Consider the following 26,782-nt stretch of genomic DNA (forward strand, 5'->3'; position numbering starts at 1 on the left):
GCCTGCCATCCAGGACCTCTACACCAGGCGGTGTAGACCCCAGCCACCCCAGTCATAGACTGTTCTCTCTACTACCGCATGGCAAGCGGTACCGGAGTACCAAGTCTAGGACAAAAAGGCTTCTCAACAGTTTTTACCCCCAGGCCATAAGACTCCCCCCAACCCCTCTTTTTCATGCTGCTGCTAATCTTTGTTTATCATATATGCATAGTCACTTTAACTATACATACTACCTCAATTGGGCCGACCAACCAGTGCTCCCGCACATTGGCTAACTGGAATATCTGCATTTTGTCCCGCCACCCACCACCTGCCACCCCTCTTTTATGCTACTGCTACTCTCTGTTCATCATATATGCATCGTCACTTTAACCATATCTACCATATACATACTAGCTCAATCAGCCTGACTAACCGGTGTCTGTATGTAGCCTCGCTACTGTATATAGCCTCAATACTGTATATAGCCTGTCTTTTTACTGATGTTTTATGTCTTTACTTACCTATTGTTCACCTAATACCTTTTTTTGCACTATTGGTTAGAGCCTGTAAGTAAGCATTTCACTGTAATTGTTGTATTTGTCGCACGTTACAAATACACTTTGATTTGATTTGAAGCAACAAGCAGCCTGGCCTCCAATTCAAGTGCTTATTGTGTAAATGTATATATGTTTTTAATAAATCTTTGGTGACGAAATATAGTTCACGTTGTCAATAATTCTTTGGAGTTGACAGTTGTTTTGCCTCAAAGTTGAGCATGCATCGGTTTTGTTGCACCCGTCTCCAATTTGTATGCTATTGCACGACCGCTAGTCCATTCGTAATGTTATCTAAAGTAACCTATCATATCATACTTAATGGAAGGACACAAATACCTACAGTATTTCAGACAGAATTCACAGTATGTTACCTGTAAAAAAAATCTACCAATGTTTATATGACCCCGTTTCAAACAGTCCCATTTTTACCACTTTCTTGCCAGTATACCCCCTTATATACATCCCCGTGTGTAACCGGCACTGAGGAGGGTGGGAGGGGTTGGAAACATGGGCAGGAATGGTACACCCAAGTGATCATTGTGCGTCAGGACGTCGGAGTCGCAGCGCACAAGAGCCTAGTGTGTGCCAATGCTACTTCTCGATTATCGCTTTCAAGAATATACTGCAATCATGTCTACGTCCCTTGGCGTGTTTTACTGTACCGCGATTCTTACCCCCTACACCTTTCAGATATAAAGAAAAGGTGGTATAAAGAAGTTTGTATGGTAAAGATTGCAGGTTTTGTCTACATATAAAAGGGGTAAAATAAGCAAACCAAATCATACGAATTGCCCTGAGGCCAGGTTGGCTCATGCTGCAACAATATGGGACATTTGCTGTGGGTTAAAGCCATAGAAAATAGCTTTTAAGAACATTCCAATTGTCAATTTATTGTAGTCTATTTATAGCCTAAGTAGCTGAAAGTTTCTTGGTGCTAAGGTAAATTGTAGTCACACAACCTAGTCCATGGAAGCCACACATGTAAAGGTGTAACCAGGACAAAAGCTTCAAGTTGGAAAGACAACATAAGGAACACGGTTACAGATAAACCTGGGGGCTGCAAAGTCTTTCCATACTAAAGCTTTGGAGAGTCAATTCTTCCATATCTTTGCTGCCATATATCTATAGTGACACATTGCAGAGTTTGAGCATTGTTGTGTGTGGGTCTCTCTCTCTCTCTCTCTGTGTGTGTGAACAATCGTCGTTGGTTGGTATTTCCGGCCAATAATAGAAAACATACCGTTATGCAGACTGATAAGTATTACCAAACTTACACGTATGGATGTTTCGGGATCTGTTTTATTGATGCAATATGCCGCCATTTGTCTGAGCCGTAATGCAAAGTTCTCCACCTTGACGTGACCTGGTTGTTGGTAATGGCATGAGATGCTGTGTTTCCAATGTGTTTTTCATCCCATTGATAACATCTGGTAAAAAAAAGTGTGATAACCTCTCCAGCAATGTGATTATGTCCATCACACACTCCCAAAATGGTTCTGTCTCTAAACAAATTACAGTGGCAAATTAAGTGACATTTAAGGTCTGGGGTAACAGCATCAATGTTCATGGCTTTATTAGAAGATTGATAATTGGGAGCAGCAAATGGTGAGCAGATTGTTTTCTCTGTTATTAACATCATTGAAGACCTTGTTGTACCATCCGTCTATCTTTTTGGCCTTCACTTCACATGCTCCCTTTTGTTTATCCAGCTGTCTTCTCTTTCTCTCTCTCTTTCTCTCTCTCTTTCAGGGGGCCACCATAAAGAGAGATGAATCCACTGGAGCTATAGTTGTCGCAAGGATCATGAGAGGGGGTGCTGCAGACAGAAGTGGTAAAAATAATTCAAAAGTGAATTGATGAACAATTAAATTGTATCGATTAATATATTACATTGGGATGTGTGAAACTTACTCTACACCCTCGAAGTGTCCCCACTTGCGGCAGCAAATAGCTAGCTTTTTGAGTGGCGCAAATTGGTAAGACACTTCAGGAGGGTGGTCACGTGTGCTTGCTTGCAAGTCAGAGGTCACGTGTGCTTGCCAGGTATGGGCCGAATCAGGAGGAAATGGTACTAAGCGAGCAGAGTGATGTCCTTTACATATATACCATGTAATAGCAGTGTAATCATACATTTATAAAACGTTTCAGAGAATTTAGTTCTCTTTAATCAAAGATATTTTGCAGGTCTGATTCATGTGGGCGATGAGCTAAGGGAAGTCAATGGAGTCCAAATGGAGGATAAGACACCGGAGGAAATCATTCCTATTATGGTGTGAGTGTGTGTGTGTGGTCTGTTTCAAGTCTGTAAGTCTGGCCAAGTGAGGCTAGTGTCTAGCTTAGATGTAATGTCAAATTGTAGATTTCCGCCTAAATAGACATACCCAAAAGTAACTGCTATTCATGTGTAATACATGATTCTGACATGCCCAAACTTGGTATATTTGGAAAGAAGACATCTCTGAGATTTTGAGGAAATGATCAGAAGATAGATTAGAGTTACATAGTTCAGAATACACAAGATCATGCACACACAAAGGTAATCTCTCATTGACAAGCTATAAGTGAATTATTGATGCCCAGAGCTGGAAACACATCAGATGGCTTCCACAACATGTGAACAATATCAGAAAAAAACTGGGATTGATAGAAATGGGCAGATGTTTAAGTGGTGTCAGTGTTATTAATTCCAGTGCTATTACACATTTACAGTCACTAAATGATATTTGTTCAGTATAAAAACACAATTTCTACCATATCAACCTCACTCAAACATTGTGGTGGTGTAATGGGGTACATTCAACTGTCCTTTCAACCGCTCCAAAGTGTCTGCATGTAATAATTGCACTGTTTTTGCACAATGGATGTGCCTAAAAGTTATTGTTCACTATAAAAACTAAATGTCTACAACACCAACCTCTCTCAAACATTGTGGTGATGTCGGGGGACATTGTTTTCATCAAAAAATTTCATGCGCAAAAATATAGTCAATCAGTGGACATTCGATTTTGACATGAAGTCATACATCATCAGATAACATTGGCAATAGGCTAGAATTGTTCTGACCAACCATACCCCCCATGTAGCTCCAACACAGACCAAATTGAAGCTTACCTTGTAAGATATTTGCTGTTTGGTGAAAACATTGTGTAAAATAAACATTTTGACTCTCAGGGCTGGTGATCAATAACGGTAGGTCACAGGCAGACAAATGAGACCCTCGTGGTCTGTGGAGTCCAGGCTTTCGGTGTGAATCAAACTATTCTGTATTTATTTTGTTTATGCTTTACAACGCTAACCGGAATGTAGGTAGCAGCCATCTTGAAATGAGGTCATCGGCTTGGCTTGCCCTTATACATTCATATGCCCATATATGGTAGTAAGACACCAAATATTTTAAGGCACAGATCAATAGCCAAGATACTCAGCTTTCCGCAGACACCTTGCTTTTGCAGATGGGAGCTACCGTTCTCACAGCAGACTGAATTGAATAAAATAAATCAAATAGGGTCCCCAAATATGGGAACTTTACATTTAAGAGTCTAACTGCTTGTAAGCTTGGATCATTGTATGTATTTGCTTGCATCACACATCCCTGATGTGTTTGTGTGGTCTAATGTGTACCTGTCTGTGTGTCAGTCAAGTCTACATTCTGTGATTATCTTTGTGCCAGGCTCAATCGCAGGGAGAGGTGACTTTTAAAGTGATACCGGTACCTGGCATCAAGGAAGAGCTGTCAGCCAATGAGACTATGGTAAAGCTATTGTGCTCTGCTTATATTGGTTCTTTGGCATTTCAGACAAATAACAGCATCTGAGTATGACATAGCAAAATGAAACCCATACACCACCTTCACAGCACTTTCTCCTAGGATGTTCAAGACGCTATTGTTGAATCATTGGTGGAAGGTAGCCTAGCAGTTAGAGCATTGGGCCAGTAACCGAACATTGCTGGATCCAATACCTGAGCCCGAGACAAGATGAAAGAGCTACCTAAACCCTAATTTGATCCAGGGGCGCTGTACTATTATTGCTGACCATGTAAATTAACATATTTCATTGCACATATCTGGTCAATTTTTTAATGAAGTAAAGCTCTTGTGTTTTTTGTTGTGGTTCTCAGTTATTTGTACGGTCGCTCTTTGACTACAATCCCGAGGAGGACCCTGCCATCCCCTGCAGACAGGCAGGGCTGGGCTTCAAGAGGGGGGACATCCTTCAGATCGTTAACCAGGAGGACGTCACCTGGTGGCAAGCCTGTCGTCATGGTGACAGCAACTCCCGAGCAGGACTCATCCCCTCCAGGCAACTTCAGGAGAGGTGGGCCTCCATGTCCATGGGCAATCTATGCACAGACATTCATAACTACCCTCACATCAGTTGTGTGTTAGTTTGTCTTATTATGTAGTTTTCTTAACTCCAATCTTAACCATTTTCCTAACTCGAGAAAAGTTATTTGACAGCAAAACAAACCGCTATTGTACGTCTATATCACTTTGAGATGACATCTCAAACACGAGAACAGTACATGAATGTTCAATTAGAAGATGAGAACACAGTAAAATACCCAGTTTCTATGGTCTTTTAAATTTGAATGTTTTCAGTCAAGCATGATGCTCCAGAAAGGTTTTAACAACAGTAAAAAATAAAATAAAAATCAGTGAAGGGGGGTCAACCTGGAGTTCTGAACCCTTTGATAAATTGAAACTAGACAAATTGAGGTTTGAGGAACATTAGTCCTAGTCTGATCCATTATGGCACCAAAATTGTTCACACAGATAAATTGTACTCTATACAATGGCATAACTGTTCTCTCTTTCCTTCCTTTAGGAGAGTCGCTCTCCAGCGGCCCAAAGCCTTATTTAAACCTCAGAGAGTCCCAAACAAAGAGACAGGTGATGATCTCTCCAATAAACCCCCACCTGCAGGGAATAAACAGTAATTTAACACTCTCCCAGGACAAAGGCCGAAGGTCTAAGGTCATACATGAAGGTCAAGGTGAAAGTCACACGTCAGGGACATGCCACATGTGGAAGGGAATCCCTTAGGATCGCACCTAGGTCAATCCATAAAGCATCTCAGAAAAGGTCCTAGGAATCCTGTTAAAACCTGTTTTAAGACATAGCTTTTATTTTTACCCATAAGAGGTACTTACTCAGCACTTACAACCAATGTTCTACTCTGTTTGGATACAGGTCCAGATCTGGGTTAAATACACTATACTTTCAAATACTATACTGCAATACATATTTGTAACGGCTTTCGTCTGGTGAAGGAGAAGCGGACCAAAATGCAGCGTGGTGGTTATTCATGTTCTTTAATTAAAAGGAACTCGACATTAAATAACTAACAATACAATAAATGAACAAAAACCTAAACAGCCCTATCTTGTGTAGACACAGAGACAGGAACAATCACCCACCAACACACAGTGAAACCCAGGCTACCTAAATATGGTTCATTGACTAACACCTGCCTCTGATTGAGAACCATATCAGGCCAGACATAGAAATAGACAAACAAGACATCCAACATAGAATGCCCACTCAGATCACACCCTGACCAACCAAAACATAGAAACATACAAAGCAAACTATGGTCAGGGTGTGACAATATTACAAATTTTCACAAGGAGTAGCTCAGTTAATCAGTTAACATACTCAAGCACTATGTACTACGTCAGTGTTTCCCAAATGGTAGCAACTGATGGGTCTTGAATAGTTAATCTAGAGCAGTGGTCCCCAAACGTTTCTGAGCCGACATCACTTTCTGAGTCAAAAAGAAGGCTGAGATCTGACACTCAGATTTTTTTTAACATGACTTAAAAACAATTCTGTAGCAGTGATGTTTGTAGTAGGCTATATGCCCAGTACATTATCACTGCATATTGGATATGCTTGAATTGCCCTGACAATGTTGTTCTTCTTATACCATTTAAAAATTATATTTCAAAACTTGAGGTATATGATCACACCGGTAATAGGTAGACCATCATTTGTTGTGTTACTTGTGAGGCAAAGCTGAGTGAGCATACATTTAAATGATGTGCTTTTTATTTTACTGGACTGATTTTGTCTGCATCTGATTGCCAGTCTCAGCGGATGGAGAGCATCCGAGGGTTCGCCTCTCACCGTCGGACCTTCCTCAGGTCTCTCCTCTCCATTAATAGTGAAAGCGGCTAGGCGAACCGAACAAATGAGCTTGCATCCTCCCTTAAGAGCTACACTTGAAAAAGTGGCAATAGTACTGTTTGTCCATCTTGAGATGCCATAGCCAGTATACACTTCCTCAATGTAGTCAGAATTTTTCTAAGATAACTCAAGAAATCTGTCATTAATTTTGATGCATCTAACTAAGATGTTTGGTGCAGTATTTCTCAAGTGAGAAAATGTGTATGGAAACAAGTCATCTATCGTTGAATGACAACAAATACTTAATTGAAGAATCCTTACTGTTGACCAATGACCGACGAAGGGGCGTAGACTTCAGCTCCTGAACTTCGGCTTTCCTCAAGGAAATATTTTTCGTGTGCACGAACAACCAAAAAAAAAATCCCTTGCCAAAGACTAAAACGAACAAACATGTCATCACAATATAGTTTGCATGAACTGTTCCGAACTGTTTCGGATGGGAAGCATGCGGGCGCTTGCACAAATATATGTTACTTATTTGACCAGAGAAAGTAAAATAACACTTGATATTAAAAACACAGCCGTTAATAATAATAACGCAAGCCTATTGAACATAACTAAGCCCAAATGAGATTATATTTGAAAATAACAATTTTATAGCTTGATTGAGACACGATCACATCTTTTTTTATTTTGTGGGAATACTTGGGAATAGTTTTCCTAAATTAAACACATTTTAAGCTGAATTCCTGGTGATTTTACAGTCTTTTTTTACCCAACACATTTGTATTATGTTTTTTACTAAACTTTGGGGCCCCCCAAAAAATCACTCGTGGGCTGATTTTGGCCTGCGGACTGCCTGATGCCAAACCTTGCTTTATGGGCCTAGTTATGAACCACTGTTTTATAAGTATTCCTTCCTTCATCTGTGTAGAGACATAACTAACTCCTGTCTCCATGATTCACTTGTCTTGTTTTGTATCCATGCTTCTCAGAAAAGGAGGAAGGTACTGCTTGCTTGTCATAGTTGTTCTTCTTTCACTTTATTGTTCTATCAAACAATGTAAAAATTAAATATTTAAACCCTCTGTTCAAAATAATAATATATAAAAAATCATGTACTGTACTGATTTGATTAGGAATTAAAACTATGTTCTGTTCCTTGATCCATCCTTTTCTTTCCCTCTCCCATGTTCTGCTCACTCTCTCTACAGTGGTGGAGGATGCAGACTATGGAGCTATTACTGGAATCCACATCGGTGAGATGTTACCTTTTCCAGGGATAGGGATGAGGAAAATGTATCATCACCTTACTACCAATAAGATCCAGACATAGAATGAAAAACCAAGCAGGGGTTGAACTTGAGACGGACTAGAACCACAAATCGACCCGGGCATTTCTAACATACCTGCCCATTTTTAGACAGACCCATCAGGTTAAAGATGGACCAGCCCATCTGGCATTTTCCCGAACTGCCATATGGTCAGTCCGTTTCTGGTTTGAAAAAAAGCTCTATTTACAAACCAGATTATTCAATCAGTATGTGCTCCCCAGAGCTATAGGAGAAGCCAAGGAAAGACCATGAGTTTTAAACAGCCAGATCATTTTCCCCATTTCTTCAGATCCCTTGGATGTGTTTGATGCCGGTTTAGCAATAGTGTGTGTGTCAGTGCGTTTGTGTGTGTGAGAGAGAGAATGTGTGTGTGTTTTTCTTTATCGAAGCTTAAAATACATTTCCCAGACAGAATAATAGCAACAATGGGTAGCTGTCTGATCCTTGTTCATGGTCACCGGTGCATTATTAGGTTTCAAGCAGCAAGATCATGAGAAGAATAGATACCTGCATATTTGAATAGCTACCCGCATATTTGATGTCAATGGAATCCTCGTATATCATTTTGCACTCCTGCTTCAGGTTTGACTGAGTTACAGTGCCTTGCAAAAGTATTCGGCCCCCTTGAACTTTGCAACCTTTTGCCACATTTCAGGCTTCAAACATAACGATATAAAACTGTATTTTTTTGTGAAGAATCAACAACAAGTGGGACACAATCATGAAGTGGAACGACATTTATTGGATATTTCAAACTTTTTTGACAAATCAAAAACTCAAAAATTGGGCGTGCAAAATTATTCAGCCCCTTTACTTTCAGTGCAGCAAACTCTCTCCAGAAGTTCAGTGAGGATCTCTGAATGATCCAATGTTGACCTAAATGACTAATGATGATAAATACAATCCACCTGTGTGTAATCAAGTCTCCGTATAAATGCACCTGCACTGTCATAGTCTCAGAGGTCCGTTAAAAGCGCAGAGAGCATCATGAAGAACAAGGAACACACCAGGCAGGTCCGAGATACTGTTGTGAAGAAGTTTAAAGCCGGATTTGGATACAAAAAGATTTCCCAAGCTTTAAACATCCCAAGGAGCACTGTGCAAGCGATAATATTGAAATGGAAGGAGTATCAGACCACTGCAAATCTACCAAGACCTGGCCGTCCCTCTAAACTTTCAGCTCATACAAGGAGAAGACTGATCAGAGATGCAGCCAAGAGGCCCATGATCACTCTGGATGAACTGCAGAGATCTACAGCTGAGGTGGGAGACTCTGTCCATAGGACAACAATCAGTCGTATATTGCACAAATCTGGCCTTTATGGAAGAGTGGCAACAAGAAAGCCATTTCTTAAAGATATCCATAAAAAGTGTTGTTTAAAGTTTGCCACAAGCCACCTGGGAGACACACCAAACATGTAGAAGAAGGTGCTCTGGTCAGATGAAACCAAAATTGAACTTTTTGGCAACAATGCAAAACGTTATGTTTGGCGTAAAAGCAACACAGCTCATCACCCTGAACACACCATCTCCACTGTCAAACATGGTGGTGGCAGCATCATGGTTTGGGCCTGCTTTTCTTCAGCAGGGACAGGGAATATGGTTAAAATTGATGGGAAGATGGATGGAGCCAAATACAGGACCATTCTGGCAGAAAACCTGATGGAGTCTGCAAAAGACCTGAGACTGGGACGGAGATTTGTCTTCCAACAAGACAACGATCCAAAACATAAAGCAAAAACTACAATGGAATGGTTTAAAAATAAACATATCCAGGTGTTAGAATGGCCAAGTCAAAGTCCAGACCTGAATCCAATTGAGAATCTGTGGAAAGAACTGAAAACTGCTGTTCACAAATGCTCTCCATCCAACCTCACTGAGCTCGAGCTGTTTTGCAAGGAGGAATGGGAAAAAATTTCAGTCTCTCGATGTGCAAAACTGATAGAGACATACCCCAAGCGACTTACAGCTGTAATCGCAGCAAAAGGTGGCACTACAAAGTATTAACTTAAGGGGGCTGAATAATTTTGCACGCCCAATTTTTCAGTTTTTGATTTGTTAAAAAAGTTAGAAATATCCAATAAATGTCGTTCCACTTCATGATTGTGTCCCACTTGTTGTTGATTCTTCACAAAAAAATACAGTTTTATATCTTTATGTTTGAAGCCTGAAATGTGGCATAAGGTCGCAAAGTTCAAGGGGGCCGAATACTTTCGCAAGGCACTGTAAGTGTCAGGTGTTGTTTATTATTGGCTACTGAAGTTACAGCATGTCATATATTTGTGCTGCGCATGTGTAGTGTCTGTCCAAATTCCAGAACAGAATGTGGTAGCGCTCTGTACTTTTTGTTGAGTCTCAGCTCCAAAGTGATATTGATTGTTTAATGGATGCCACACGACTGACAGCACACTAGCTATCAAACAAATTGATTTATAAAGCCCTTTTTATATCAGCAGATGTCACAAAGTGCTATAAAGAAACCCAGCCTAAAACCCCAAACAGCAAGCAATACAGATGTAGAATCACGGTGGCAAGGGAAAACTCCCTAGAAAGGCAGGAACCTAGGAAAAAACCTAGAGAGGAACCAGGCTCTGAGGGGTGGCCTGTCCTCTTCTGGCTGTGCCGGGTGGAGATTACAAGAGTGTGGCCATTTAAGATTATTCTTCAAGATGTTCAAATGTTCATAGATGACCAGCAGGGTCAAATAATAATCACAGTGGTTGTAGAGGGTGCAACAGGTCAGTACCCCAGGAGTAAATGTAAGTTGGCTTTTCATAGCTGAGCATTCAGAGGTTGAGACAGCAGGTACGGTTAGAGAGAGAGCGAGGGAGAAAGAGAGCCAAAAACAGCAGAATTTGGAAGAGGAGATACTGGAGAGGAGCAACTGGTGTGGTATGACATGCATGTGCGCTACATGTGAAGTGCACTGAAGTACTCTAAATTATTTAGAGGGAAAAGGAACATAGGTAAACTTCAGAGTGAAGGAGATGTAGTGTGAACTTCATAGTAGTTTAGTGCTGTAGGAGGAAGTTTGAATTTGAAAGTGAAGCAAAATAATACACGTACTGACTGCAGGTTTTAGTATGTTCAGAACAGTACAGTACTATATGGAGGGTGTTTGGCAGTGCAGCTAGGAGAGAAACACAATTATTTTTTCCTATTTTAGATTTTGTCGATAATTTCAGACTGACTCTTGGTGAAAGCGTCTTGGAGATTGTTTTCAGCATGCTCAATATCCTATTTCCTTAAACTACATGAATATGCTGTTGTCAATGTAATCAAATTAATCAAATCTGATATTGGTTTAATTCAATATCTGCCACCCTCTTCCAACTGTGCTGATTGATAAAGTCGGTAAAACTCATTAATTAAAAGCGAAGTCAACACAGACAAAATGACAGTAATTGTAGCATGCAACAAGGAAAACAGGCCCAAATTCCTGTTATGCTTACTGATTTAAACTGCAACTGATGTCATAGCAATGTAAGACCCACATCTATAGCAGGCAGTTACACCATGGAGGACATGCCAATCCAGGCCAGACCACATACACATGGCATAGGCTCTGTTTTCATTCAAGCGAATGCATGAGAGAACATTCAATCGTATGTTGTCCTCCTTAGTCTCCTCAGAGTGGTGGAGTTGAGCTGTTGAGATGGTCGACAGTGCTTGTCAACAGCTTTGGTGGTGAGACTGGTGACAGTTCTGTGTGATGCTCTTTTAAATCTCATACACATTTGCCTGTCTGCAGTTCTTCCTTCTCCTCATCGTCATTGCTGTATGTCATCATACCCAGCACTCGAGACGCTTTTATTTTGCTCCCTGTTTGTGTAATTGCAGACATCCATTAGTCTGCTCATCTTACGTTAAATATGGTGTCGATATGCAGTAGGATTCATGTAAGACATGTACAGTACCAGTCAAAAGTTTGGACAAACCTACTCATTCAAGGATTTTTATTTTTATTTACTATTTTATACATTGTAGAATAATAGTAAAGACATCAAAACTATGAAATAACACATGGAATCATGTAGTAACCAAAAAATTGCTTAACAAACCAAAATATATTTGAGATTCTTCAAAGTAGCGACCCTTTGCCTTGATGACAGCTTTGCACACTCTTGGCATTCTCTCAACCAGCTTCATGAGGAATGCTTTTCCAACAATCTTGAATGAGTTCCCACATATGCTTAGCACTTGTTGGCTGTTTTTCCTTCACTCTGCGGTCCAACTCACCCAAACCATCTCAAATGGGTTGAGGTTGGGTGATTGTGGAGGCCAGGTCATCTGATGCAGCACTCAATCACTCTCCGTCTTGGTCAAATAGCCCTTACACAGCCTAGAGGTGTGTTTTTGGGTCATTGTCCTGTTGAAAAACAAGTGATAGTCCCACTAAGCACAAACCAGATGGGATGTCGTATCGCTGCAGAATGCTGTGGATGCCATGCTGGTTAAGTGTGCCTTGAATTCTAAATAAATCACCAAGTGTCACAAGCAAAGCACCATCACACCTCCATGCATCACAGTGGGAACCACACATGTAGAGATCATCCCTTCACCTACTCTACGTCTCACAAGAACACAGTGGTTGGAACCCAAAAATTCACATTTGGACTCATCTTACTAAAGGAAAGATTTCCACCGGTCTAATGTCCATTGCTGTTTCTTGTCCCAAGCAAGTCTCTTCTTATTATTGATGTCCTTTAGTGGTTTGTTTGCAGCAATTTGACCACGAAGACCTGACACATGTAGTCTCCTCTGAAAAGTTGATGTTGATGTGTTACTTGAACTCTGTGAAGAATTTATTTGGGCTGCAATTTCTGAAGCTAGTAACTCTAATGAACGTATCCTCTGCAGCAGAGGTTACTCCGGGTCTTCCTTTCCTGTGTCAGTCCTCATGAGAGCCAGTTTCATCCTAGAGCTTGATGGGTTTTGCGACTGCACTTGAAGAAATGTTCAAAGTTCTTGAAACGTTCTGGATCGACTGACCTTCATGTCTTAAGGTAATGATGGGCTGTCGTTTCTCTTTGCTTATTTGAGCTGTTCTTGCCATATGAACTTGGTAAAATACTAAATAGGTCTGTCTTCTGTATACCACCCTTACCTTGTCAAAACACAAATGATTGGCTCAAACACATTAAGAAGTAAAGAAAATTCACAAACTTTTAACAAGGCATACCTGTTAATTGAAATACATTCCAGGTGACTACCTCATGAAGCTGGCTGAGAGAATGCCAAGCGTGTGCAAAGCTGTCATCAAGGCAAAGGGTGGCTACTATGAAGAATCTAAAATGTAGAATATGTTTTGATTTGTTTAACACACTTTTTGGGTTACTACATGATTCCATATGTTATTTCATAGTTTTGATGTCTTCACTATTATTCTGCAATGTAGAAAATAGTAAAAATAAAGAAAAACCCTTAAATGAGTATGTGTGTCAACTTTTGACTGGTATTGTAGCTACCAACTGCGTAACATCTAATACTGTGTTGTTTTGCTCTGTTGCATGTGCTGCCTCTAGTGAGACATTTGATTTGACTGTTAGAACACACAGAGATTGAAATTAACATTCACACGCACCCACCCCCACACACATACACACAGTGACCGGTGTGTGACAGGTATCTCTTTCCCTGCAGCTGGTCTGAGAAGGAGTTTCCGGCTGGGCAGGAGGGGCGGTAGGAGTGGGAGTGTTGAGTCTAAAAGGAAGAGCCAGGAGATGGGAGGAGCCACACAGACACCCACCTACCTGGAGGTGGCACCGTACTGCAGGGACCCCAAAGAGGGACGTCGGCTGGTCCTGCTAGTTGGTGAGTAGGAGACAAGCATATACCAAAAAATACAGCCATCTAAAGACCAGTACAGCCATCTAAAGACCAGTACAGCCATCTAAAGACCAGTACAGCCACATGAAGACCACCACAGCTATATAAAGCTTGTTCATGCTTGGGTATACAGTGCATTCAGAAAATATTCAGACCCCTTCTGTTTTTCCACATTTTGTTACATTACAGCCTTCTTCTAAAATTGATTAAATGAACTGTGTTCTTCATCAATCTACACACAATAGCCCATAATGAAAAAACAAAACAGGTTTTTAGAAACCTTCCATTGATACGGGAAACAAATAATTTAATCAATTTTAGAACAAGGCTTAATGTACCAAAATGTGGAGAAAGTCAAGGGGTTTGAACATTTTCCAAATGCAAACTTTCCTGACTGCTTTTAGCAACGCCGAGTGGCACAGCGGTCTAAGCGGTTCGAATCCAGGCTGTATCACAACCGGCCATGATTGGGAGTCCCATAGGGTGGTGCAAAATTGCCCCAGCGTCGTCCGGGTTTGGCTGGTGTAGGCAGTCATTGTAAATAAGAATTTGTTCTTAACTGACTTGCCTAGTTAAATAAAAGGTTAAAATAAAATTACAGTAGTGTTGCTCCCTATTGGGTTGAAAAAAAAACTGAACAGTCCGGGTAAGACAGAAGTTAAATTAAATTTCAGCTTACTGTGCCAGTGGGCAGGACTGTTGTTCTTAAAACAGTGCGAATTTGAGACAAAAGATCTAAAGGTCAGTCTTATTTCCAAAGGTGGGTTTGTTGAAGACCAACTTACTCTTTGCTTACCTCATGTCAAAATAAAAGTCCCCTCCAAGTTATTCATTTTTTTGTGCACATATGGCACACCTGCAGGATTTTTTAATTTAACATGAGGTAAGCAGAGAGGACCACGTTTTCGAAAGCCTGTTTTTAATAATACGTTCCTTTTAGATATTTTGACTCAAATTTCTGCCGTTTTAAGCACCAACCTTCCTGCCCACCGGCACAGTAAGTTCAAATGTAATTTTTTTGAACTTTTGGCTTCCCATGGACAGTTTGTATTTAACCCAATAGGGAGCAACGCCAGAGTAAATACACCAACGTTGCTAAGAGCAGCTATGGTATGTATAGCAGGCATCAAATGGCGTGAGCGGTTACAGTGGAATTGGAATGAAATTGTGACATGTTCACTCCAAAATAGTTATATGCCTAAAGCATGGGTGTCAAACTCATTTTTCCCTGAGAACCACATTCGCTCTTCAACGAGGTCCGGAGGGCTGCACTGAAAATTTGTTACGAAAAAAATAGTCCTCTATCCATCAGTTTTGCCATTTTTTTATGCTTCCTTGTCGTCTGTAGCTTTCATTTCGGTGATTATAAGCGAGCGGAACATAGTCAAGAAACTATGAATGTAGGTCCATTATAATTCCTACACGCTTCGATTTGGTTGTAGTAGTTTTGAAGTATACTGAGTTTGTCCCCCCCCCAAAGAAATTATATATTTCTAATGATAAATACTGGATAAAAAAACATGAGCTGGCACACACCCAGAATAATAGTTTGTGTGGAGGTGCTGACTAACGGCGAATGAACTATCGAAATAAAGAAGTTGCACACTCCACGTATAATCTCCCAGCAATTTAATAAGTATTTACCAACGTTTCGGCATTACTGTGCCTTCCTCAGGGTATTGTCATAAATACTTGAACCAGGTTATGTAGACACACAGTGCAATTAGTGTAACTAATGAAAGTAGTGAGGGGTGTGTCATAATGATTAAGTTAATTAAAATCAATTAGTGAAACTGTTATTTATTGTTATCATATAAAAACATAATGGAATATTGTACATCATATTAGCATCAACATACATAATTGTTTCATTCAATTTCACATAATAATTTAATTTTTATTACAAGTAATCTTTTGGTTCAACCTTTATATATATATATATATATATTTGTTTAGTGTGTGTTCAGCTCATTATATATTATCAACAGGGGGAACATACAGTGGGGCAAAAAAGTAATTAGTCAGCCACCAATTGTGCAAGTTCTCCCACTTAAAAAGATGAGAGGCCTGTAATTTTCATCATAGGTACACTTCAACTATGAGAGACAAAATGAGAAAAAAAATCCAGAAAATCACATTGTAGGATTTTTTAATTGAATTTATTTGCAAATTATGGTGGAAAATAAGTATTTGGTCAATACCAAAAGTTTATCTCAACTTTGTTATAGCCATAAACTCCTTTTCAGACCAGCTGCAGGGAAAGAGATACCTGTCACACACCTGTCACTGTGTGTATGTGTGTGGGGGTGGGTGGGTGTGTGTGAATGTCAATTTCAATCTCTGTGTGTTCTAACAGTCAAATCAAATGTCTCACCAGAGGCAGCACATGCAACAGAGCAAAACACAGTATTAGATGTTACACAGTTGGCAGCTACAATACCAGTCAAAAGTTGACACACACACTCATTTAATACTTATTTTTTCATCATAATTTGCAAATAAATTCATTAAAAATCCTACAATGTGATTTTCTGGATTTTTTTTCTTCTCATTTTGTCTGTCATAGTTGAAGTGTACCTATGATGAAAATCACAGGCCTCTCATTTTTTTTAAGTGGGAGAACTTGCACAATTGGTGGCTGACTAAATACTTTTTTGCCCCCCTGTATATGGTAGAGATACATAGATGATGTCTTTGCTCTGGGAAGGAAGTCAGCGGTAATTAAATTAATTCCAAACTCGACCAAACGAGAGCTCTGAATGCAAACTGATGAGAGAAATAAACTACCTGGATTTATGGATTAACAAAGAGGAATGACGCATACACACAGACTTATACACAAAGCCCACAGATCGCAATACCTTGCTATGTGCGGATAGTATGCATCCCCTTAAGAATCTGTGACCACCAGTCAGATTTTGACAACAATGCAAAAAAATGACAGAAATTCAAAATGAGAGGCTACAAGGACAAAAGTATTGATGCTGCCATGATGAAAATATCTCAAAAACCAAGAAGAATTACTAAACTCAACCAAAGAAGAAAAGCTACGCAACTGTCTTTTGCATTAAGTACACCAAGAGTTCGGAGAAAATGAAAGCAATCCTGAAAAAGCACTGGCAAATTATGCAATCAGACAACAACAACAAAATGGCACACCCCATCAAGGAACCCCCACTGGTGGTCTATAAGCATTGTCGCAATATTGGAGATAGTTTGGTGAGATCTGACACGCCCCCTGAGCCTACTCAGACACTCTTGACACCTATCCCAAAAGGGAACAACAAATGTGGCTCATGCGCACAGTGCAATAGCACTATTAAAAAAAAAACGTCTTTCTTCAGACACCCACATACAGGTTGAAAGATCCCTGTTAGGGGCATCATCTCATGCAAGACAAAGGGAGTAATCTATCTCATCACCTGTTCATGTGGAAAAGCCTACGTAGGACAAACGAAAAGACAATTACAATATTGCATAGCTGAAAACGCAGCTCAATCAGGTGTAAGAATATTGACTATCCAGTAGAAGCTCACTTTGTTGAAGCTAACCATCCCATCTCCTCCCTCAAATACACAGGCATTGAGCATGTTGCTCTACCAAGGAGAGGAGATAACATTGAGATCCTACTACTATGAAGGGAGGCTACTGGATATCTATCTAAAAACATTGACCCCTAGTGGTCTGAATATTGACTTTGATCTCAGGTCTTTATGAACAAATGTTCCTTTATGAACAAGTCTTATAAATTTAAAGATATTTTTACAGCTTATTAGCGTACACCTAATATGTTCTCCCTGTTGATGATGCTCGTTATATATTAAGGTTGAACCAAAAGATGACATGTAATAGAAATGAAATATGAAATTATTATGTGAAATTGAATGAAACAATACTTTATGTTGATGCTAATATGATGTACAATATTCCATTATGTTTCTATATAATAACAATAGTGTAATATATTTAATATGCCATATACACATTTTTTAAACAGTTTCACAAATTCATTTGAATTAACTTAATCATTATGACACACCCCTGGTTACACTAATTGCACTGTTTGTCTACATAACATTGTTCAAGTATTCATGACATTACTCTGAGGAAGGCACAGTGATGCTGGGAGAAATTGCTGGGAGATTATACATGGGAGAGTGAGACTTTATTTTGATAGTTTATAATAATATATACTGAACAATAATATAAAAGAAACATGCAACAATTTCAACAAATTTACTTACTTACAGATCATATAAGGAAATTAGTTAATTGAAATAATTCATTAGGCCATAATCTATGGATTTCACATGACTTGGCAGGGGCACATCCATGAGTCAGCCTTGGAGGTCATAGTCCCACCCACTGGGGAGCCAGGCCCAGCCAATGGTTACATGTGGTCTGTGGTTGTGAGGCTGGTTGGACGTACTGACAAATTCTCTAAAACAATGTTGGAGGCCACTTATGGTAGAGAAATTAACATTAAATTATCTGAAAACAGCTCTGGTGGACATTCCTGCAGTCAGCATGCCAATTGCACGGCCCCTCAACTTGAGACATCTGTGACATTGTGTTGGAGAGAAATACGCTTTTTGAGCATATGGACAATTTCTGGGATCTTTTATTTCAAAACATATACATACAAATAAATGTATTTATGTATATATATTTATGTGTATGTATGTATATATATGTGTATATATTTATTTATTTATTTATTTATTTGTGTATATATATATTTATATATATTTATTTGTATATATACATATATATTTGTTTGACCCGTTTCAGGAAACTAGGCGTATATCGTGGGTCACTGATTCACAGGAGAGCCGTTTGAACGTAAAACTTTTTTTTTTAAATCAAAATGCATTTTTGCCAGAAATGCCTTCTTGAACATGTGAACTTTCATGGCATACAAACTTGTATTTAAGGCACATCTGTAAAAACTAATACAATTGTTGGTTTAGCCAAAGAAAAAGGGAGCAACCTTCCCAATAGCCATGATTGGCTGAGATAATGAGTGTGGGCTGGACATGCTGAGAGTTGAGTTTGGATTGGTCTGTCATATACAGTGGCAAGAAAAAGTATGTGAACCCTTAGCCTGTTGCGTCGCGCAATCCCGGATCCGGGATTCTATTTATAGCCTCAAGCTCATTAGCATAACGCAACGTTAACTATTCATGAAAATCGCAAATGAAATGAAATAAATATATTTGCTCTCAAGCTTAGATTTTTGTTAACAACACTGTCATCTCAGATTTTCAAAATATGCTTTTCAACCATAGCTAAACAAGCATTTGTGTAAGAGTATTGATTGCTAACATAGCTATAAGCCTAGAATTCAGCCAGCAACATTTTCACAAAAACAAAAAAATCATTCAAATAAAATCATTTACCTTTGAAGAACTTCAGATGTTTTCAATGAGGAGACTCTCAGTTAGATAGCAAATGTTCAGTTTTTCAAAAAAATATTATTTGTGTAGGACAAATCGCTCCGTTTTGTTCACGTTTGGCTATGAAAAAAACCTGTATCCAGTTATAGCCTCAAGCTCATTAGCATAACGTAACGTTAACGATTTCTGAAAATCGCAAATAAAATGAAAATAATGCGCCTGCTCTCAAGCTTAGCCTTTTCTTAACAACACTGTCATCTCAGATTTTCAAAATATGCTTTTGAACCATAGCAAATCACTAATTTGTGTAAGAGTATGCTAAGCTAGCTAGCATTTTGAGTAGCATTTAGCACGCAACATTTTCACAAAAACTAGATAACCAAATAAATAAAATCATTTACCTTTGAAGAGCTTCGGATGTTTTCAATGAGGAGACTCTCAGTTACATAGCAAATGTTCAGTTTTTCCTGAAAGAATCTTTGTGTAGGAGAAATCGCTCCGTTTTGTACATCACATTTGGCTACCGAAACGAACCGAAAATTCAGTCACCAACAACGTCAAACTTTTTCCGACTTAACTCCATAATATCGACCGAAACATGGCAAACGTTGTTTGGAATCAATCCTCAAGGTGTTTTTTCACATATCTCTTCATTGATATATCGTTCGTGGAAGCCTGCTTTCTTCTCTGAATTCCATGGAAAAATACTTGCAGCTGAGGTTTGCGCACCAATTTCGGCGCAGGACACCGGGCGGACACCTGGTAAATGTGGTCTCTTATGGTCAATCTTCCAATGATATGCCTACAAATACGTCACAATGCTGCAGACACCTTGGGGAAACGACAGAAAGGGCAGGCTCATTCCTCTCGCATTCACAGCCATATAAGGAGACAATGGAAAACGGAGCCTCAAAAATCCTGCTGATTTCCTGGATGCCGTTTCATCTTGGTTTTGCCTGTAGCTCACGTTCTAGGGCACGCACAGAGAATATCTTTGCAGTTCTGGAAACTTCAGAGTATTTTCTTCCCAAATCTATCAATTATATGCATAGTCGAGCATCTTTTTGTGACAAAATATTGCGCTTTAAACGGGCACGTCTTTTTATCCAAAAATGATATAGCGCCCCTAGAGTTTCAAGAGGTTAGGAAATACCTGGATTCTGCAGAAAATTGGTCAGAAAATGTAAACTGATCTTCATCTAGGTCACAACAATAGACAAACAGTCTGCTTAAACTAATAACACACAAACAATTATACGTTTTCATGTCTTTATTGAACACACCGTGTAAACATTCACAGTGCAGGGTGGGAAAAGTATGTGAACCCCTGGTTTTAATAACTGGTTGACCCTCCTTTGGCAGCAATAACCTCGACCAAACATTTTCTGTAGTTGCGGATCAGACCTGCACAGCGGTTAGGAGGATGTTTCAGGAGGAAGTTTCATTCATCTGTCCACAGAATAGTTTGCCAGTAGCGCTGTGGAACATCCAGGTGCACTTTTGCAATCTTCAGACATGCAGCAATGTTTGTTTTTTTGGACAATTGGCTTCTTTCGTGGTGTCCTCCCATGAACAGCATTCTTGTTTAGTGTTTTACGTGTCGTAGACTCGTCAACAGAGATGTTAGCATGTTCCAAAGATTTATGTAAGTCTTTAGCTGACACTCTAGGATTCTTCTTAACCTCATTGAGCATGCGCTCTGTGCTCTTGCAGTCATCTTTGCAGGACAGCCGCTCCTATGGAGTGTAGCAACAGTGCTAAACTTTCTACATTTATAGACAATTTGTCTTACGTGGACTGATGAACATCAAGGCTTTTAGAGATACTTTTGGAACCCTTTCCAGCTTTATGCAAGTCAACCATTCTTAAAGTCTTCTGAGGGTTCTTTTGTTCGAGCCATTCACACCAGTCAATGCTTCGTGTGAATAGCAAACTCCAATTGATGATGTTGGCTAGAGCTGCCCTGCCCTATAAAAAAAACTCACAATCTAGTCTCATTGATTGGGATCCAGGTTAGCTGACTCTTGACTCCAATTAGCTTTTGGAGAAGTCATTAGTGTAGGGGTTCACATACTTTTTCCAAACTACACTGTGAATGTTTAAATTATCTATTCAATATAGACAAGTAAAATACAATAATTTGTGTGTTATTAGTTTAAGCACACGGTTTGTCTATTGTTATGACTTAGATAAATATCAGATAATATTTTATGACCAATTTGTGCAGAATTCCAGCTAACTCCAAAGTGTTCACACTTTTTCTTGCCACTGTAGCATGCTTCTGTCTATTTGAGCTGGTCAGTATGTCTAGGTAATCCTGTCTAATGCTGCTTTTTTGTATTGTGTATTAAAACTTAAGTGTTGCTCTCCAATTTCTGGAGGATCACATTTTGAAATCAGTGGACTTAAAGTATGATAGCTAAGGAGATTGAGAAAGCACCGGTTTCCGGATTACATCTTCAAACTGAGGGCAACCATGGCATCCGACAGGAGATGTGTCCACCATGAATGATTTATACAGGTAAAATAGTCTAGCTACCTACATTTTCAGGTATTACACGTTTCTAATTTTGACAGAAAGAGACATTTGCTTGGCTAGCTATAGCCTAATGTTAGCTAGCTAACATTGAACCTGGTTGGTTAGCTACCTGAAAATGCATGCAGGGTAGTAATGTCATGAGCTGTGATTATGGCTTGCTAGTTAATGTTACATGTATGACCTTATTAAACATATCTCAGAGCCATTTGCTTAGCTAGCTATAGCCTAATGTTAGCTAACTAACATTGCAGCTGGTTGGTTAGCTACCCACATATTTATCCAGGGTAGTAATGTCATATCCAACCTTTTATACCAATATTTCCTGGCACAAATGAGAGAACAGCTCACTCTGACCATTTTCTGACCAAATTAGAAATGTATAATATCTGAAAATGTAGCTAGCTAGACTATCTTACCTGTATACATGGATGGACGCTTCTCCAACTCTGTCACAGATGCCATGGTTGCCCATAGTTTGAATATGCAATCCGTAAACAGGCGTTTTATACAACAAACTTCTGTGTGTTCTCATTTCGACTCCCTCTGCATATTTGCAATCAAATAGCAGAATTCTCTCCATCTCCTAGCTATCATACTCTAATTCCATTGATTTAAAAACTTGTTCCTCCAGAAAGTGGAGAGCAACACTTATGCAGTTCTACTACGTGATATCTTTAAGAAAATCAGCGCTAGAAAGGATTACCTGCACATACTGATCAGCTCATGTTGTAGCTCACGGCTAGGGGTAATGTTTCTTCCTTTTTCCATGGCTAAACCAACTAGGCTCGTAATTTAAGAATTGTATTTGTATTTACAGATGGCATACACGTTTGTTAATACGACACATGAAAGCTCACGTGTTCCAGAAGGCATTTCTGCCAAAAATGTTTAGTCACATATATAGATATTATTTTGTTAAAACTCGCGGGCCGGGTTGTATGTTTGAAAAGCCTGGTCTAAAGAATGGGTTGCTGGTTCTGTGTAACAATAGGGCAAATCTCCAAATTGAGTGAGTGCTAGGTTTGCTAAATGTGTTGGTGTAGCTAAGCAATCCAGACCAAGTACCAAGAAGTTAAAACATTTTAAAATATATATTTTTTTACATAATGTAAAATGTAAACCATAAGGAAATGTTGAGGAACGTTACTTAATGTTTTCACTTATTTAGAATGCCTTTACGTTCATCCTGTCACGCCCTGGTCGAAATATATTGTGTTTGTCTGCATTTATTTGGTCAGGCCAGGGTGTGACATGGGGTTTTTGTGGTGTGTTTTGTCTTGGGGGTGTCTAGCATAGTCTATGGCTGCCTGAGGCGGTTCTCAATCAGAGGCAGGTGATTGTCGTTGTCTCTGATTGGGAACCATATTTAGGCAGCCATATTCTTTGAGTGTTTCGTGGGTGATTGTTTGTGTCTCTGTTTTTATTGTCACCAGATAGACTGTATAGGTTTTCACGTTCCGTTTGTTGTTTTTGTATTATTAGTTTTTCATTCGTCATTAAACATGTATCAAGAATACCACGCTGCATTTTGGTCCGACTCTCCTTCACCAGACGAGAACCGTTACACATCCTTGGTTATTAGTCTCGCATTGGCCTTGCCATAATCTTGGTGTGGATAACTGTTTCCTGTCTGATCTATGGCTGTCATCATTCTTAAATTACACTCATATATATATATATATATATATATATAGTTCTGGCTCTGATCAGATGTTTATTTAATGTCTATTTAATTAATGACTCAATCAATAAAATCTAGGCAACCAAATGCATGGTCTTTGTCAGAAAGCACTCCAATTCTCTCCTTTCATACTAATGTAAATATTCTCAGACAGATTATATTTGGAACTCACCTTCAGGGCTTTCCTACGGCCAAGGAATCTAGTCTGGTGTATGTATCTTTTACTATGTCTCTTTCTATGGGGTTCAGACATAGGCTTTGCTGAGAGCTCTTTGTAATGTAATCTCTATTGGAAACCTCTGGTTGTAACTGAAGAGGGAATATTATTTTGCGTCACCTACAGAATAATTTACTTTGAGCCTGTCTGGAGCGCCACTTTTGGGACTATTCCATTGCTAATTAGGTGGACGTTTTGCCATTTGTTTCATTTAGATATTTATGAGCAAATACATGCACACGTGCATACACAAGCATGCTCTCACTTTCTCAATCTTTCTAGCTTCCAAAGTAAATGGCAGCGTTCGATTTAAGCTGAACCGCGATGCTCCGGTCTATGGCCCATGATGTGAACGGGCAAAAGTGTTGAGGGAGGAGCGCCCTTTGCCAATGAATGCACCTGGTGCAAACTCCTCCCACCCGGGAAACCTGGGCCAAATAATCTAGTTCCCTCATTGCTTGGTGCTATAGATTTTCATAACAGACAAGATCATGTTACTATGAATCAGATATGTGAGGGAGGAGTAAAGTATATTTTCCATGCTCGTGGTTCCACCACCTTTTTAAGCGGTTGTGAAAAGCATAATAAAAACCTGAAACTGATCTGCAAACTTAAGACTGCGTGTGCTGAAGTCATTCAACGGGTGATCGAGATGGCATGTATTTCTGGAATCTTCCTTTGAGACACCACTCGGTGACTTCGACTTGGGTAGCATTCAGTAGGGCACAGTGTTGTGGAGAGCTGAGATATAAATATTTACATAGAACAGACATGCCTCTCAAACATGTACAGTAAGAAATCATGTCAGCTTTATTCATAGTTTTTCTATCTGCAATGTTCAGTAGAGCACAGCGTTGTGGAACTATCAGATAGAAATACGTTACATAAAACAGTCATGCCTCTCTGACATTGTTGAGGTAGGTTATCATGGCAGCTACTGTACATTCAATGCATTTCTATCTGAATTTGTCACACTGGTATAAAGGATTTGGAGACAGGCGCAGGAATACATTATCTGTGTTTTTAATACACCCAAAACAAACACATATACAAAATATTGGGATGTACCCAAACTAAAGAGCGAAGGTAAACCTCATAGAGTAACACAGGACTAGACCCGTAATTCAAAATGCAAAAAACACGCAGCACAAGCTGATACAACGCATAGGTACTCACACGACAAACAGACATGGGAACAATAATCGACAGCCCTATGGGGGAACAAAGGGCACATTCATACAAACACAATCCGTGAGGAATTGGAACCAGGTGTGCGTAATGACACAGTTCAGTGCAACCTAGAAGGCCGGTGATGTCGACCTCTGGAACTGGTGAACAGAATGAGCAGCAGTACCCGGGGGATCTGTGACAGAAATGCTCAGTACGTTGCACTCTACTACTTTCCTGAGCGCAACCCAGATCCCTAAAGATGTTCCCAGATGCTGCATGTGCGTGTATGTAATCCTGTCCAAAGATGTGCCATGACATTGATATTATGTGGAGTCATTGAAGGACTCGCATTAGTTCATCTAGATGGGGCGATATTGCTTTTCCAGAGCATCTGTGGACAGATACTGAACCACCTGGATAGAGAAGAAGGGTCTTTGGAGCAGTATAGTCACACTCTAAAATCAAAATAGCATCAACCTCTCTCTTTCACGCACGCACACACACACACACACACACACACACACACACACACACACACACACACACACACACACACACACACACACACACACACACACACACGTATCCTCTCAATGATTTGAATCACAGCTGTATCACTAGGGTAAGGGACTTATTTCATCTCGAGGGTTGTTCATTCTGATGTTTTTATGTGAATGAAGGATCACTTTGAAATTTAAGAGGGTGGTATTGTGGAGGAAAAGTGCAGGTTGACAATATGAAAGGTAGAGACTTGAGTGTTTTTGTACAGATTATGCTGACTGTTGTTGTTAAGTGCTGTTGATATAATGTGTTGTGGTAATTAACACTTTATTATGGCCCAATGAAGCTGCTCACCTTTAATGTGTTGTGGTTAACCCTTTAGGTCCCAGTGGAGTTGGGCTGAGTGAGATGAAGAGGAGACTCCTGCTTTCTGACCCTGACCACTATGGTGTCACTGTTCCACGTGAGTTAAAACACCTAAAAATCTGAGCCTTTTGGATTTGGGGGGAGGGGTTATACTAAGCTAACATATATGGAATTATTTTAAGATGATCATATCGTGCATCATTTTGCTATTTGATTTAGAATTTTTGGACCTCTTGTAGGCATACAGAAATATCACATTTTTATTTTATTGAACTTGACTTTATTGCTATTAGCCCATAGAAACACATTGAATAACATTCATACATGGCAAAACAGATAGTCAAAAGTAAGTTTGTTTGAAGTGTCTGTCCAACTCTATATCTGAGCGATATAAGAAAGAGCAGGAAATTATTGTTGTTTTTTTTTACCCATATTTAACATATTTTTCTGGAACTAAACTATTTCCATATACTGTACTTCCATTAATTTCCATTAACTGGTACTGGGCTACCTACCTTCAGACAAGTCTTGTGAGTCATGTTGGCGTCCAAGAGCAAAACAGCTGACATGTACAGTACCAGTCAAAAGATTGCACACACCTACTCATTCCAGGGTTTTTCTTTATTTTTTACTATTTTCTACATTGTAGAATACCAGTTAAGACATCACAACTATGAAATAACAGATGGAATCATGTTGAATCTGAAATCTAAAATGCACTTTTCTGCTTAGTACATTATTCCATATGTGTAATTTAATAGTTTTAATGTATTCACTATTATTCTAAAATGTAGAAAATAGTAAAAAATAAAGAAAAACCCTTGAATTAATAGGTTAGTGCAAACTTTAGACTGGTACTGTGCGTGTTCGTGAGAGTCTCACGTTTCGCTGGTGGTGTCATATTACTGTGTAGCCCAAACTTTTCGTACGATACAGACAGAAGTTGGTAGACCGGCAGTGCCGACTTCAGATGAGTCCCATGATGCTTGTGGGGCTCGTAGAGCAAAACAGAGAACACCATCGTGTTCGTGAGAATCCCATAGAGGGATCATATGAGTTTGTAGCCCAAACGGTTCGGACTCT

The 26,782-nt window shown here is 39.5% G+C and overlaps 1 protein-coding gene across 1 annotated transcript in view; it reads left to right on the forward strand.

Moving 5' to 3' along the window:
• Window positions 1-26,782, forward strand: part of LOC135508198 (MAGUK p55 subfamily member 7-like) — a 43,947-nt gene that overhangs the window by 10,784 nt on the left and 6,381 nt on the right. Inside the window, exons 5-13 of the mRNA XM_064928235.1 lie at window positions 2,289-2,370; window positions 2,724-2,809; window positions 4,210-4,290; window positions 4,659-4,855; window positions 5,366-5,430; window positions 7,662-7,673; window positions 7,881-7,925; window positions 13,644-13,814; window positions 25,716-25,796. Coding sequence (XP_064784307.1) covers window positions 2,289-2,370; window positions 2,724-2,809; window positions 4,210-4,290; window positions 4,659-4,855; window positions 5,366-5,430; window positions 7,662-7,673; window positions 7,881-7,925; window positions 13,644-13,814; window positions 25,716-25,796 — 820 coding nt within the window. The remainder of the gene's footprint in view (window positions 1-2,288; window positions 2,371-2,723; window positions 2,810-4,209; window positions 4,291-4,658; window positions 4,856-5,365; window positions 5,431-7,661; window positions 7,674-7,880; window positions 7,926-13,643; window positions 13,815-25,715; window positions 25,797-26,782) is intronic.

This window comes from Oncorhynchus masou, chromosome 3, assembly GCF_036934945.1.
Source record: "Oncorhynchus masou masou isolate Uvic2021 chromosome 3, UVic_Omas_1.1, whole genome shotgun sequence".
Classification (NCBI taxonomy): Eukaryota; Metazoa; Chordata; class Actinopteri; order Salmoniformes; family Salmonidae; genus Oncorhynchus; species Oncorhynchus masou.